At 25.4% G+C, this 17424-nt stretch overlaps 1 protein-coding gene across 1 annotated transcript; it reads left to right on the top strand.

The window, feature by feature from the left end:
* Positions 1–13382: 13382 nt before the first annotated feature.
* Positions 13383–14761, top strand: LOC145842967 (tRNA (guanine(27)-N(2))-dimethyltransferase-like). Its single transcript, XM_082950439.1, has 2 exons — positions 13383–13836; positions 14682–14761. The coding sequence occupies exons 1-2, from the start codon at positions 13383–13385 to the stop codon at positions 14759–14761; spliced, it is 534 nt and encodes a 177-aa protein (XP_082806565.1).
* The last annotated feature ends 2663 nt before the right edge of the window (positions 14762–17424 follow it).

Here is a 17424-nt window from a genome sequence, read left to right as displayed (position 1 = left end):
GTATGGTATTCTTTTTTATAGCGTTTGATATGTTCTTTAATATAAAACATAACCACCAAAAGTAATGCCTAGTTAGTATAAGTAGTAGAGAATAGCTTTAAGTATTTTTTAGTATAAAATATGTTGAAAGTTTAATTATGGTGTAGAGTGTGGTTGTACACTACACTTAAACGTAAGAGTTATTGTTTAAGCACCCTACAATGCTTTGTTGTTTATAAAAGTTTACTTACTTTGTAAAATTCAAACATTCTACAGTTAAACAAAAAAAAAAGACTTAGTTTTCAACTTAAAATTTTTTATAAGCATAGCATATAACATTTAAAGTTTTAAGCTTACGGTATTTAAGTTTATTCTATGTTTTTTTCGGTCGTTTTTGTCTACAACTAAAAAGAAGATCATGCTAAAAATTAAAAGATTTACATTTATTGTTTATCAGTCTCTTGTGATAGGTTTAGCCAGTTCTACCACTCTGTATGTTGGTGCAGCCTTGAGTGCATTTGGAGATATTAAGTATGCATCAGATTTAAACCTTATTATTCTTGGGTTCGGTCTGTCAAAATATTTTAAATTAAAATATTATTTACTACAGACTAGCTTCAAAAAAAAAAGGTTACTCTTTTTTTTTTTTTGGGTTTTTAAAAATTCTGACTTATACTAAATTATTTTCAACTTAAAATAGAAACAATAAACATAAAAGTAATAAGTGTTTTTATTGATATAAATAGTTTAAAATATAATTTAAGATCAGGTTAAACAACTAAACTTTTTTTTTAGATTTAATCAGATCAAAAAATAACTTCGTTCATAATTTTTAAACTTATTTATTTTTGAAACTTTTATTTTTAATTGTTATTTTAAGTGTAAAAACTGTATAAAAACTGATTTAAATTTTTAAACTGTAGTAAAATAAATGAATAATAATGAAAACTAACATTAAAGAAATATAATTAAAATTAAAAGTGCTTTTAGCAGATAAAACTCTAAAAAATAAACTAAACAACAAGAAATTATTTTATAAAAACAACCAAAAGTTATAGGAGAAAAATTAAACAATGTTATTACAAACTCACTTTAAAAATACTCTTTTAATTTAGTTTTTATGGTTTTTAAAGCAGTGTTGTCAAAGGTTTATCCTAAAAATAAGAATATTTTAGCTATTAATAAAAAGTTTTTTGTTGAAGACTAAAGTTTTTGATAAAAGAGTAAGTAAACTTTAAAATTACCATATGTGAAATTAGATCATGAGATAATTTATATTTTTTACAAAGACCGTTGACCTTGGAAAATTTAAGATAGTACAGTAGACATTTCACAAACAAACATAAATTTTAACATTTGAGATTATTAACTCGGACTTGTTTTTTGATTATTGTTTTTTGGTTGCTTAATCTTCAAAATAATACATCGTTTTAAATTGAATAAGAATCTTTAGAAATGTCGCCTGAAGTTTTTGAAATAGCTTTTTGCCAATTTTTAGTCACAAGACGTTAAACTAATTATATAGTATTAATCTAACATTCATGTTGTCTTGGACATGACGTTAAACGGTATCCAACAAAAGTGAGACTCGATAACCGAAAGGTTTTTTGAGAGCTTTTTGTTGTTAAATAAACACTATAGTCAATGTTAACCTTTTACAAAATTGTTTACTAATGAGACAATTCAATACCTAGAAATTGGTTGTGAAAGCTGATCAAATCTTTTAGTTTTAGGGTGGTAGTTGACTGCTGTAGGTGAAACTTCATACGCTTCTTTTAGGTTTTTGGATGGTTTATGATCCGGATGAAATCCTAAAAGTTGTATATTGTTTTATAAATGATCTATTATATAATTTTGCTGTATCATTCTACCATACATATCACAAAATAGAACTGTAAAGTTTTTTATGATATAAAATCAAAAAACATTATACTTAATAAATTGAAATTAGGTTTTGTTTAATTCCATTTAGTTTAAAGATATCTTTTTGTAAGTAAGTCTAAGAGATTAATGTTTCCCTAATGAACAGTCTTAAAATTGAATAAAATTAGAAGACGATTTAACTTTACTACTAAAAAGCTTTAGCTTCATTTAATGTAATCCAAAATAATATACATGCATTTTCTATTAAAAAAACCTGCGAATTAATCTCAAACTACATAAATCTTTATATTATTCAAATTTTAAAAACCATAGCTTAACCTTTTGGTTTAGCAAGGTTTTTAATACGATTCATGTTGACTTGTTTTCCAGAAACCTGCGTCTTTGAAGGCGTCCAATAGTTATCAAGTGTATATGTTTTTGGAATTGAAAGATTCTTAACGCGATCAGAGGCTTCATAATATAACGCATTCTCTTTTACTTTGTAAATGAAGGAATTCTTAATATAAAAAAGTTTAAATTTTACTTTATTCAACACTTAAACGCTATATAAATTTAGAAAGCTAGAAAGTTTAACCTTATAACCATTTTTTGTAATAACATCTGCAATAAGAGTAGCAATAGTTATTTAAAATATCATTATGACAAAACTTGTTAAAAGTAAAAAAAAAAACTACTCTAAATGTTTATTACTACACTAAACTACATTATCTGTTTATGCTTTTAAAAAGAAGGCTTAATATTGTTTACTTAACGACAAAAAGCCCAAAATGTTTAGTCCAAAGACTTGGTGTACTAAGGAACCTTTCGGTTATCGAGTCAAACACCACTTTTATACAGTTTAACGTCATTATCCAGGAAACTTAAAATTTTTTGTTAATCTTATTTAGTGTATGTGTTTCTTAATCTACGGTTATCAAAATTAAATGAAGTCTGTCAAAAATTTACTTTCAAACTAGTTTTTAACCTTAAAACTTAAAATCACTCGTCATAAAAAAAAAGCTGTCTTAATATCTATTATAAACAGAATATGTTTTAGTCACTTTAAAAGTTAAAGAATGAAAATAAAAAAGTCTTCTTTATTATATCTATAAACAATTGCTAACTGTACGGCACATTTCTTGTTGATTAATCTCTTTTGGTTTAGAGAGTTTGTTTATTTTCGACTTTTGTATCTTCTGCTTAGTTTTAGAAGAAGTTACCCTGTAGAAGAGTAAAATAAACAAATATTTTATAAAGCAAAAGTGTAATTAAGTAATAATTTTTGCAAACTTGGTTTTTTTTTGTAAAATTCTAACTTGTTTAACTTTATGTATACTTTATTTGGTTACACAAGCAATACATTGATATAAGTTATAAATTAAGTATTTTTCTCGAATTTTATTTTTATTTTTCTACAAAACTTTACTAACTTTTCGGTTGACAAGTGTTGTTTTGGTTTACTAAACTTTTCAACAGCTTTCTTCATATGTTCTGTAATATACCGTTTATTTCCATTTTTGTTTGAAATGTATGATTTGACAGCAGGTTTCTGTTGTCAAACAAATATATATAAACAGTTGCATATCATAGCAGTCGCAATTTTTTTAAGTATGTAAATATATATATAACTAAATAATATCTATTACAGATTAAATTTCAGCTAATAACTTAGTAGTAACGTTTTTTTTCATTATCTTCGGTAAAACCTAGATGTCTTACCGCTATTACAATTAGGATTGTACTGAACCGTAAACAAATCAACAAAAATCAACATGACATTCTGTGACTTGGTTCAAATAAGTACTAATGAGGTCGAATTAGGTCGCAGAATGTCTTGGATTCTTGTTGATGGTCCTAAAGTTCGATTTGATGCTAATACTTAACTTCATTATTCTTAAATGTACTTTATTATAATTAAATTTTAGTTTAAATAAAGATAAAAGTGTTTATTACAAAACTGTATAAGAGCTTTATACTAAAAACATAAAGTTAAGAAAAACTTCAAAATAATTTTAAATCTACAAAACTTTACTGCATACGTATAGAAAGACCTATATTGATTAAACTTGTTAATCCTTTTTTTATAGTTTTGGTTTAAAAATAAACAATACTTTTTACTATTTCTTATAAAATTTTTAAACATTAAGAACATTTTATTGCTACTTTAGATATAAAGAATTTAATTACACACATAGATAATAAAATCTTAATAAAGTAAATGTTTAGTAAACAAAATGTCTTACAATATAATGTGTTTTGTAAGAGTAAAAAACTGTTTTACAAACACATTATTTTGATATTAATTTTCATTAATTTATTTCCCAACATAAAGTTATATACAAACGGAAAATGAAAAAAATATCCAAAGATTAATATTTTTAGTTATGTCAAACCTTCTTAAAATACCAGTTTTATATGATAGATAACACTTAAATGATTTAAGCTACTTCCCATTCAGATGTCACAAACCTTACTAGATCAAATGTTAAAATATCAAATAGCGAATGATGAGTATTTACTGAATTACAAATAATAACTTAAACCAATTAAAGTTTTTTATCTTAAAACATTACTTTCGCTGTTTACAACTATTTAAGTATTCAACACTATAACAAGCTCTAGCTATAAAGTTTAAGACATATTGCTTAATAAAAACTAATTAAACCATAAAGTTGTGTTATTTAAATGTCTGAAGTTAAGGAAAGGTTGTAAAAGTACTTACTTAGTCAGTTTGAACACTACAAAATTAAAGCAGCAATTGATATGGCAAGTTGTAAAAATGTTTATAGATGATGCTTTAGTATTTTCAAAAACAGGAAAAAACATTTTGAAACTTGTCAATTCATTTCAATCCTTATGCAATTAAAAAGTTTCCACAAAATTAGTTTGTAAAAATCATTAAATAAATCTTAAACTTTTGCCTAAATGAATTATTTCTCCAAATTTCATACCACTGACGTAATAGAAATAAAAAATTACATAATATTTTCATAATTTGAATTCAAAACAATATTCAATAAGTTAAAGGAGTTAAAATTTATGTCTATCTATGTTTCAATTAATTAGTTGATTTATCAAACTTACATGGCATTCGTGCATAAGGTCAGGTTTTGGTTTAGAAAGCTCAATTATTCGATCAGACGTCTCGTATGTTAATGCTTCAGGATTTATCGGGCGAATAGGAGATTGATCTCCATATCCTTCTGGTCTAACAGTTATTTTTCAAAACTTACAATAATACTGCTTTGAAGTTTTTTTTAACAAAACGATGTAAAAGCTTAAGGTCAATAAAATGATATTACAATGTAAAATGAATAACGTGTGTATAAGATTTACTCTTTATGTAAAAAGAGCAAGAAAAGTTTTTCGTACACCGGGTCCTTAGACCATACTTTTTGACGGATTTTTTGTCGTTAAATAAACAATATTAAATCAAAGTAAATTTAGTAGAAAAACATGCAACTTGCATAAAAAAAAGCTTTTTTTAACTTTTGATAACATTAACAATTTTCGAGAGACTTAAACTACAATGGACGCTGAAACATATAAACAATTATACTAAAAAAAAATTAAATTATAAACTATCATCAAACAAAGATGAGTTAAGTATAAAAATATCAAACCCATGAAACTCAGCATCGTCAAAATCATGTTTGGCTGTTCTTTGAATTCTCTTCAAAAATTCTTGATGAAGGATTTTTTTCCAGTAGGTTTCAAATGTTCCTGGCTGAAGCGAGTAAGTCATGTTGAGCAACGAATACTTGTAATTACTTTGATCAAACTATTGGAAATAACATGCTAAGTTAAACTGGTACAAAATTTGACAAGGCAACAAATGAACAAAGTATACAAAACTGTTATATAAATCTTTATTAAAATTTAAATTCTGTTGCTATGTAAACTTTCCAAAGAAACATGATGCATAAAAAACAAATTTTTAAAAGTTCGGTAACTATATAAGTAACAGGCAGGATTTATAAGAAAATTTATTTCTCAAAAATCTAACATTATGGTATGAAAGATAAAGTTAATCGAGGGTCACCGATTTATAGAAAATTTTTAGTTAAAATGAAAGAGAATTTGTTCAACGCCATGTTACGGTGAAATAACTATACAATTTCAATATAGCTAATTTTCATTTAAAATAAGTTCACCTAGAAACATTTTTTTCAGGTTTTTATGAAAAAAAAGTTTAACAACAAAATAAAGTGCGGACCAATTAAGCAAAAACTTAAAGTCCTTTGTCTTTATTTTATTTGTTTAAATTTTATATCCAGTGTAATCGCAGTTAAACATTTTAATATAAAAAATATATTTTAATTTAGTTTCAGTATATAAAATATGAAATTATTAAGTGTGTAATTTCAAAAAAAAACTTTTTTTGACTTGTCGTTGGCATTTAAACTTTAAAGCTTTCGTTAATCAGTAAAATCCTAACAATAACTTATAACTAACTACTATAAAAATACAGTTTGCTCAATATTTATTGATTATAAAAAGTTTTGCTTCTAGCATAAAAAGTAACGCAGTTGAAAAAAATTTAATACAAATGATATTCTTTGTAATAATACAAAGTATATACTTTAACCGTTTATTAGTATACTGTAAACAATTTAAAGCGGTGATTTACACCTCTGTACTCAAATTAAATACAACCATTTACAGAGGTATTGTTAATAGTAATGATTCTCAAACTAGACAATAAATTCTGTAAGAATAAGTTGAGCGGCTTCAAGAAGAGACAGAAATAGAGCAGAGAAGTCTTTGCAGTTATTCTAATGAAACAAACTATTCTACTTTTTTATTTTATTGATTGACCTTGTATAAACTTGAACGAAAAAGAACATTATAGTTTGTTACATTGAAATCATAAAAATTCAGTAGCATAAAACTCAACTATACTTAAACTAAATAGCATTCTACAAAGTCAGTCATAGTGGGTAATTTTTAACCGACCAAGTTGACGATTAAGTAAATAAATTTGGAAATTTTTTTTAAAGACTGGTTCCTTTTTTTATAGTAAAAATATCAGTATCAAATTTTTCCCTTTGCAACTGTAAAAGTTTTCAGGGACAAGCAAGTGTGTGAGTGTTTAGGTAACATCTAACACACAAAAATTTAAACAAGTACAATCTATTCTATTTATTGATAAAGCATAAACTGGTTTTATACCTGTAGCATACTAGTAAAAAGGGATGCCAGAATTCCAGATATAAAAAATTTGGAATACAGAATAACCGTTGTTTTTTCTACTTGAAATATCATCCTCGAGTAATTTTAAAGGGAAATGCACATGGAATCTGAAAACTTTGTTATTAATTAACTTTATGTTCTAAATAAATAAAAACATTAAAAATTATAAGTAGAAACAAAATATGTTTAAAGTAACCTACGAAATGTTGGTGATAGTTTTATTTTTAACTATTTACTTCAATTTTTTACTCTTGTGCATGTTACGCATTGAAAAAACTGGAGCTTTAAACTTAAATATAAAACACTTAATTAATTTCAATGAACATATTGAGTTATTATAATACCTGCAAAATATAATACTAAGTTTGTAAAAAAAAACATTAAAAGGTTTAAAAGCGACACATTTTTTATTTCAATAAAAACTTTTTTTTTGATATTTTTAGGAGAAATTAATAAAACACTTAGTAATTACTTTAAAATATAACATTATTATGTTTAAATATTGCTTGCAGTGTTTTATAAACCTAAATTAAGTATAAGTAAATTATTTATAAGTTTAAAAAAAAAAATTATAAAATTAAAAATTTAATAATATATTTTAGTAAAAAAAATAATTACATCTCAAAAGTCCTAGGACCAATTATTTTTAGCTTTCGTCGTTCAATAAACTATAATAAACTACACAAAAACTATAAACTTTAATAAAAAAAACTATTGAAAAATATATTTTTGCCTATCAATATATTTTTTGTTTTTCATTGAAAAGTTGTTTGACCAGAAAATTTCAAGTTCTGAAACTTATGATAGTTATTTAATAATCGGTGGAAATTTGCACTTTTTTGAATCACTATTTAAAGTAAAGTTTTTCATATTGTTAACTGAGCGAAAAGAAAAGCGCTTAAAAATTTTGGTTCTCAGATCTGGTTAATGGTAAACTAAAATGTTTTTCGGTTATCAAGTCATATTCCACAAATACAGTTTAATGCCTTGTCAAGGACATATTTCATTCTACTTATTTAAATGCAGTGTTTAGTTTTTGTGATAATGTGTGTCTATATATTTTTCTCATATACTTTACTAAATTGAAGTAAATTTAAAACTTTTTTTCCCCCACTTTTTTAATTAGTTTTTTTATTAAAAAAAAGGTGAAGTAAAAGTATACCACTAATCTCTCAAAAATTTTTTGCGTTTAAATTTGAAAAACACGTTATTATAACATCAATTTGCTACATCCCTTATGGGAACGGGTCTAATTGCACGAAGACAAAATCTGCACGAGGTTACAAAGTTGCACAAATACGATTTTGCGACAAGGGTCAATTTTTCACAAGTTGAATTTTTGCACGAGAGTAAAAAAAAAAAACACTAAAAGATAATTAAAAAAAAAAGTTATTGACTGAAGGTAAGGGTTAGGGGTAACAGTGATATTAAAAATGAATAAAGAAAATTACTAATTAAAATTTTTGTTATTACTAATAAAAATTAAAAAAAAAAGCTACTGACCGAGATGGTTAGGGGTAAAAGTGATAGTAAAAATAAATAAAGAAAATAAGTAATAAAAATTATTATTATTATTAACTATAATAAGAAAAAAAGCTACCGACCGGAGGGTAAGGGAGTCTAAGGGTTAGGTCATAGGTGCAACAGTAATAGTAAAAAAAAAAATAATAATAAAAAAGAAAAGTTAAACCCGTGCAATAATGTCATGTCTCTGCACAAAATTGTCTGCTCGTGCAAAAGTTTCTTCGTGCAAAAAAGACCCTTCGTGCAATTTTGTACGCTCATGCAAATTTGACAGCTACCCGTCGTTGTAAGTTTTTGGAACTGTTTTCATTCATACATAATGCAAATTTATGCAAATGGGAAAATTGATAATACAGCAGAACATTATGAACATTTATGAACCCTTATTCCTAACCTAACTTACTTATATGTATAAAAAATAAACCAAAAAAAAAAGTTTAGTTACCTAAAACTTAAAGTACAAATAAGTAAAATATTAGCCATTCAGAAGGGACCTTGGAACTGCAGTCAATGTTAAAATTATCAGTCTCGTTGCATAGAACTCATTATGTACATTTGCAATACTTCAATAATTCCCTATCTAGAAACAGTTTAAAGCTATATTTAAAAAAAAAATTGAAGAAAAATAAAAATCATGAGCACAAAGTTAATTTTATAGGCAAATTTATAATTTTTTCAAAAAACATAAAACTTTAATGTCAATTATTTTCCTTATCTTAAGAGCTATCTAAAAATTTTTTTTTTATTTTAGAGAACGCACCTTTGTCTTTAATTTAAAAAAAATATATTTGGTTTGGGGTTGGAATTATTTCATGGGGTCCCTCCAAAAATAAAGTTTTTTTTTAGTTTTTTTTCATCAAATGGTATTAAAACCAAAAATAAATATTTTTTTTTAATTTTTTTTTTCTTTTTCCCTTAGTTTGCATGTTATTTAAACTCTTAAATGTTTATTTTATAAATAATGTTAATATCTTTTACGATTTGGCCCCAAATCAAAATGATGTATACTACACTATCATTTTCCATGGCCATTTATTTCCTAGATAAAAAATTGATAAAAGGAAAAAAATAATTTATAAGAATGTGAATTACAACAAATTTAATTAAATTATTTTATTTTAATTAAATTTGATGTAATTCACATTCTTAATAACTTTTTTTTCCCTTTTATCAATTTTTTATCTAGGAAATGGCCAAGGCAAATGATAGTGTAATATACTACATTTTGATTGGGGCCAAATCGTAAAAGGTATTAACATTATTTATAAAAAAAACATTTAAGAGTTTAAATAACATGCAAACTAAGGGAAAAAGAAAATAAAATTAAAAAAAAAATATTTATTTTTGGTTTTAATACCATTTAAGGAAAAAAAACAAAAAAAACGTTTATTTTTGGAGGGACCCCATGAAATAATTCCAACCCCAAACCAAATATTTTTTTTTTAAATTAAAGACAAAGGTGCGTTCTCTAAAATAAAATAAAAAATATTTAGATAGCTTTTAAGATAAGGAAAATAATTGACATTAAAGTTTTATGTATTTATATACCATTTGCAACTTAATATGAATAATTTATTCATTTTGTTTTTTATATTTTATTACACAAAGCTTTTCAAAATCATACAAGATTTCTTTGTCAAGTGATAAATTTTAAATGAAATTTGAAAAAATGTTTGTTAAGTGAGTAGCTTAAAAAATAACTTTAAATTATGATGTATGAATAAATTAAAATAAATACAAAAATTAGAGATTCAGTAATTAAAACTAAAGGTATGTTTATTAATAGATTGTTAATAATTTTGTTTTACCATTTAATGCTACTTGCGTATTTAAGTTAGGTCGCTCTTCCTCAATCAATATTGATTCCAGGCTGTAAAGTTCGCTTTTCTTACATCGTTTTAAAATTTCAAAATTTTGAACAATGTCAGAGTTTTGACAGGATGTGCAATTAAAATCTGACATTGTTCAAAATTTTGAAATTTTAAAACGATGTAAGAAAAGCGAACTTTACAGCCTGGAATCAATATTGATTGAGGAAGAGCGACCTAACTTAAATACGCAAGTAGCATTAAATGGTAAAACAAAATTATTAACAATCTATTAATAAACATACCTTTAGTTTTAATTACTGAATCTCTAATTTTTGTATTTATTTTAATTTATTCATACGTCATAATTTAAAGTTATTTTTTAAGCTACTCACTTAACAAACATTTTTTCAAATTTCATTTAAAATTTATCACTTGACAAAGAAATCTTGTATGATTTTGAAAAGCTTTGTGTAATAAAATATAAAAAACAAAATGAATAAATTATTCATATTAAGTTGCAAATGGTATATAAATACGTTCAAAAACCTTCCTATAAAAAGTTTTATGTTTTTTAAAAAATTAATAAATTTGCCTATAAAATTAACTTTATGCTCGTATAAAAATCTTTAATTAGTTTATATTACATACAATACCATATATGTTTTTGTGTTAAAATTTTATTCGACTAACGGTGTTTCACTGCTCTCAAAATAATTTAAGAACAGATCTACATACTTGAGAGCAGTGAAACGCCGTTGGTCAGAATAAAGTTTTAATACAAAAACATATGTGGTATACATTCCGTTAAGCTTAGCTTATCAGGATCTCTAGGATTTAACGCCTTTTAATGTTACATCTTATTACATGATATATATAGTTTATTGCAGGATATAAAAAGATGCTCAAAATATTTGGTCCTAGGACCTGGTGTATGAAGAACCTTTTGGTTATCAAGTTGCACACCATGGATACCTTGTCATGTCCAGGACATAATAGATAATTGTTTATTGAATAGCATAAATAATTACCCAAAAATTTTGGTCTAGGTACCTACTGTACAAAAAGAAAATTTTTGGTTATCAAGTTGTATACCAATTGGATACAGTTTTTGTCTTGTCCATGACAAGATTTTTCCCAATTGTTGATAGCTTAATTTCTTTTGGAATACTGGTTTGTTAGTTAAACTAATTTTGTTTAAGTAAAAAAGTTTTTTTTTCTTACAATTGTTCTAGAAAAACTTGGTTATTGTGCTAAAAATTAGTGTATTTTGTTAATAAACTTTAAATATAATCAAGCATTTTGCTTAAACATTAAAGTTGTAGAACCCTTTTAATTTTTAAGTAGAGGTGGGCTACATTTTTCCCTAGACTATTTCTGACTGACAAACAGAAGTAAGTTTAAGACAGTTCAGTTTAAATGGTTTGTCCTGTGTAAATAATATAAGTCATAACTTAAGTGGCTAGTTCACTTTGTGTTTTACTGGCCTGCTCAAGCCGAATTGGCAGAGTTTCTGTGTGGGTGTCAGATAGCAGAGCAAAAAACTTTAGCTCAGAGTGTCATTTTAGCATGTTAGTTCAATTCAAAAGTGATCCTTCTTGCAAAAGTGACCCATTGTGTTAAAACAATGTACAGTTTAATTCTGATCCGCTCCCAAATTTCTTACTAATTTCTACCTTATTACCTAACCTTGGAATGAACTTTAAGAAGGGTAGGATAGTGTTTAGTTTTTGTTAAACATTAAATTAAGTAGTAAACATGCTTTGTATTAAACATGTCACCATTTACATGAAAACAGTCCAATGACCAGTTAAATTAATACTGAATTAAGGAAATAGGGGAGTCTGACATTTTTTTTTACTAAAAATAGAATTGGATCTTATATGAAAGCTTGAAGTACAAATTACAAGCTAGTTTTTAAATAATAAAAAATCTTATTCAACTTTTGAGATATTATAATTATAATAAAAAGTTTCCAATACAGCAAATATTTTGTGGTCAATTTTCTTGGAAATTTAAAATATCAATAAAAATCTATTTTTTCATTCATTTTTTGAGCTAGAGAACTCAAACTTTTAGGAAATGTTCTTTTTATAGTTTAAAAACATTGGATGTTGCGGTTTTAAAATATTAAAAAATAAAAATTGTAGAAAAAAGAAACAAAATAAATAGGTGGTTTTTTTTTTTAATTTATTTTTCTCAATTAAAAAAATTCTGCATTCAATCTTTTTAAATTTATAATAGACTTTCTGTGAAAGTTTGAAGAAGATTGCTTAAAAAATGAAGGAGGAGATAGATTTTTAGTGAAATGGTCTTTTTTTGTGATTTTAAATTGTGCCTTCAATTAGAAACTGAGGTCACTGACTTTGGTCTCTCATATCTCAAAAACTTGTTTGGTTTTTTTCAAGTGGTTAAAAATGTCTGATAGCTCAAATAAAACTCCATAAAATAAGATCAGCTTGTAAAAATCAAGGTGGACCCCACTATGCACTTAATAGTTAAGAACTAAAAGTGTACAAATAAAAAATTTCAATGTTCTAAATTAAAGTTGAGTATATGAAATAAAATAAAAACAATTGTTAAATTATTATTAAACAATAAATCATACAGTAAAAATACTATACATTAGACACATCACTATTCATAAAAAAATGGTCCAATAATCAATTACATTAGTACCCTTTAATAATAAGACCTAAAAGTAAAAAAAATAAAAAGTTTTGAAGATCTAAGTCAAAGTTAAGTATATGAAAATAGTATAATTTTACCCTGATCCATGAAACATAAAAAATAATAGTTTTTACTTTATAGACTTTAATATTTTAAACATGAATAAAGTCACTTATGAAGAGCACAGCTTCTCACTCCAGCAAAGAATCATTTGTTTCTCAACAAACATATAAAAAGTTGAAATCATTGCACTTCAGCAGATAATTTGCTCTTACTTCCCTATTAGTCCTCTGCAAAAACAAAACTGGCAAAGTTAAGGTGTTTGACGGATTTGCAGGTCTAGAAATGGCTCCATTGCAATGGGCATCTTTGTTGAATGAAGAGCAAGTTGATATAAACATGAATGTGAAGAATACAATAAATAGTATTTTTGAGAAAGAGCAAAAAACTCCTCTAACTCTGAAGAAATACAAAGTATTCTATGAAGACACAAACATGCTCTTGCAAGAGAACATATTTGATTTTATTTATTTAGCACCTTTACAGTCAACCATGCAATATTTAGAAGCAGCTTTCAAGTCAATCAACAACAAAGGCTCCATTGTCGTAACAGTGTATGACTTGCCCTTGTTGACCAGCAGTGACCCTGAAGCAACTTTCAAGCTGTATGGCTCCACACTGCAAACAACGAAGTACATAGCAGAGATGAACATAAGGACAGTGGTCTGCAACATGGTCAGGGCAGCAGCAAAGTTCAGCAAGGGGATTGATGTAAAAAGTTGTGCAGCGTCAAATAATGGTAGTATTGCTGTTATCAGGGTTGCCACTTTACCTGGAAAAACCTTGAAAAACCTGGAATTTGACAATTTAGGCAAAAATAACCTGGAAAAACCTGGAAATTTGATCATAAAACCTGGAAAAACCTGGAATTTTTGATAATTTTAACTTTATCAGTAGTAAAATTTTGATTTGACACTTAAAATCTATCGTATAAATAAGATTTTTTTGTTATCATCAAAAAATTTTTTTATTAAAAAACACAATGAAAGTAACTTCACTATATCGTTTCAATGTTTTTATACTATTTAATACAGTTTCTTTTATAGAAATAACCTAAAACTAAAAACAAACCAAAAGATGTGTACTTTTAGAAACCTGGAAGAAATTTGGAAAATCTGGAAAAAAAATTGAAAAAACAAGTGGCAACCCTGCGTTGTGTGTGAGGTGAGGATAGACGTAAAGCTGGTTGGTAAGTGCAGCAAATTGATTAAGCATTTGGCTCATTGCAGTTGGAGCATGCAGTGGAAGTTTATAGATTAAAGAAAGTACTTGAACACTATTGATAAAGCTGACAATTCTTTCAAAAATCAAAACACTAAACTGAGCCCAGTTTTACTACGTCTTTTGTACAGTGGAAAAATTATAACAGTAAGTTAATTAGTGAGCAGTTCAAACTACTTAAAAAAGTGGCTTATGTCACAAAGACTTTACATCTGTATAGAAATTTACTCTTTGAAAGTTTATGTCTTCCTAAAAGCATGTTGCCATGTATTTTAAATTGTTGTAAAAGAAGTATAGTTACTGACAAAGAAGATATTTTGTTAGTAAGATATAAGTTTTTTCAAAGCCAATTTACCAATCAAGGTTGGAGTTTGAAAATGGACCAAACTGCAAAGTATTTTGATATTCAAGCCAGATCAGGCTCAAGAACTCCCAAGCGTTAAAACAGTAGTCACTAGATTGAGAAATTTGGGGTACTGTGCATGTAAATCAACATTTGGTGCCGATTAGTAAGGACCAATGCAGTTATAGATGAAAAAGTTTTATATGAAATAAATAAATAAAAACTTTTTTTTATTTATAGAAATTATTATGTTAAAATGTAGGTCAATTTAGCCTGATAGAAGTAATAATATTAGGTTTTACATTTTATATTCATTAGTGTGTAAACAACTAGGATACTTTTTATAGTAATTTTAAAAAAGGGGTTGTTTAGATATAGAGTATAGTTGATTTGTAAGTCTGGAACTCTTCTTTCAATTTCAGGGTTGTTTCACACTCAGGCTAACTTAATTCAGTTCAAGATAAAAAAATACTTAAGACTTGTTTAAAACATTTCCTAGGTTAATTTAAAAAACCAAGGTGAATAAGGCCTTTTTTAAAGTTTTTTGCAAAATTTAGCAAGTTTTGGTATTTGTCCATAACCCCAGGTCAGTTTGTATAACTTTAATTTTTGTGTTGTTTTAATTTAGTAAGCTTTTTTTAAAGAATAGTTGCTTTTTTTATTGATAGTGTTTTTCAAAGTATTTATGCTTAAGTAACAGTAAACTTCTCACGTTTTTTTTTTCTGTTTTTTTATAAACTCAAGCTATTTTGATGTTATACAGGGTAGGCTGTTTTTTTTTTTTACAAAGTGGCAACCCTGCAAGTTTTGTTTAGTAAATTAGATAATTTTTGTGTAAAATTAAGGTTTTGGATATGCAAGAAGTTATCTAGATTTTAGAGAAAAGCTGTTATATAAATACTTGAGTAACATATATTAAAATGCTTTTATAGTTACTTTTATAAAATATTTTTTATTTATTTGAAAAAATGACAAATTTATATTTATAGCAAGATATATGTAAATGTTATTATGCTCTATTTTTTAAGTTTCTTGGTTTTATAATAACTTAAATTATAAATTTGCTAATATTCGTAAATGAAGACAATTCTTTTAAACTTTATACCAGAGGTAGTGTACTTTAAAGTAATTTTTTGTTTATAGAATTTAGTATCATAATAAAAAAGATAAATTTGAAGAGCACATCTTTGTACTCCACCTTAAAAAAGAAGAATTATTCATTTCTTACATAATATATGAAAGTTAAAACCATTTGGTTACAAGCAGAACATTAACTGTATAAGGCAGGATAAGTTTTATTTTTAAACATTTTAATAATTTTTATTATAGTGTAAGGCAACCATAAAATACCAATATGCCTAACTTTAATTGAATTTTTTAGCCTTTTCATTACAAATAATAATTTTAAATATAAGTAAAAAATTTGCATTATACTAAAAGCTCTTAAGATGCCATACATTAAATAACACAATTGGAAAATGAACAATGTTTATTTTTAGAATATGTATAAACACTGGCTTTTATCAAAAAAGTTTAACAATTGTAAAATTTTATTCAAAAAAAATTATTTAGTTATTAATTATTTTTTTATTAAATCAAAGATTATATTACATACTTTAAAAATCTGTATAAAATCTCCCTTTATTTATTTAATATAAATACTTTAATTGTTTTTTTGACAATTAAAAAAAAACTATTATTTTTCTATTGATAAAAGTCTAATTTTTTGCCTAAAAAACTGTTTAAGTTTTCTTTTGTTGTATATTGTTCTCTTGTTCTATCTTTTATGAAGTTTTTTCAACAATTTTAACTTGATTAAAGTTAAATATATAAAGTTTATGTTTTAACAATTTTTAAACAGACTGACATAAACTAGTTAGTCTTTGTACATTATTTATTTTAATTGGTTAATTAACATAGCATTTATTACATTAAATACTTTATTGATGATTTTTCTAAATTATAATCCTTAATGTACATTTTGTGTTGACAAAAAATTACAAACCACCAATTTTAGAAAGGTTGTCGTTAAAAAAACTTAATTTTTGTTTACGGTCTAAAAAACTCAGGGTTTCCACACAATTAGGGTACCCAGGCTGACTCAGATTGTCATGCTAGTAAAATTTTTTCAAGTTAAAAAAAACTTACCTGATTCAGGCTTGTTTGCAATTTTTTGCAAAATTTACGCGTAAGTTACGCCAGTCAATTTTTTTTTTTTGGAAATCTTAGGCTTGCTTTAAGGACTTTTTTTCCTTAAAAACAAAGTTTTTTCTTCTAAATATTACTTGTTTTGCTTCTAATACAATTTTAAAAATGTTTAACCTTGGTTATAAGTAAGTTGTTTAGTTTTAGTTTTTTAATATTTTTATTTAGCCTTTTCACAAATTAAAGCTAGTTTTTGTTCACTTAAACTAGATTTTTTGCTTCAAAGAAAGGCAACCTTCTAAATACTGAAAAAGTTTTGGAACAAGAATTAAAAGGATGTATAAATATAATTCACAGTTGGTAGATACAATTGCTCTTTTACTTTACCAGTCAAAAGTTTATGGAGTCCATTTTTGTTTAACTTTAATTAGATAAGAAACTTTTAGAGTTAAAATAATCTTTACTCGTTGTTTGTAATATGCATTTTAAATTGTTTTAAAATGTTATATATATGCCAAATTGTGCTACACCTTGATTTTAACAACTTGATTGTATTTTTTAGAGTTTTATCTTAGCTAACAGATATTTTTAAATTCTTATCAAAATTAAAAGTAACTT

This window comes from Thalia democratica, chromosome 8 (genome assembly GCF_965202585.1).
Source record: "Thalia democratica chromosome 8, ktThaDemo2.hap1.1, whole genome shotgun sequence".
In the NCBI taxonomy this organism is placed as follows: Eukaryota; Metazoa; Chordata; class Thaliacea; order Salpida; family Salpidae; genus Thalia; species Thalia democratica.
This window is presented reverse-complemented; position numbering and strand designations above follow the sequence as displayed.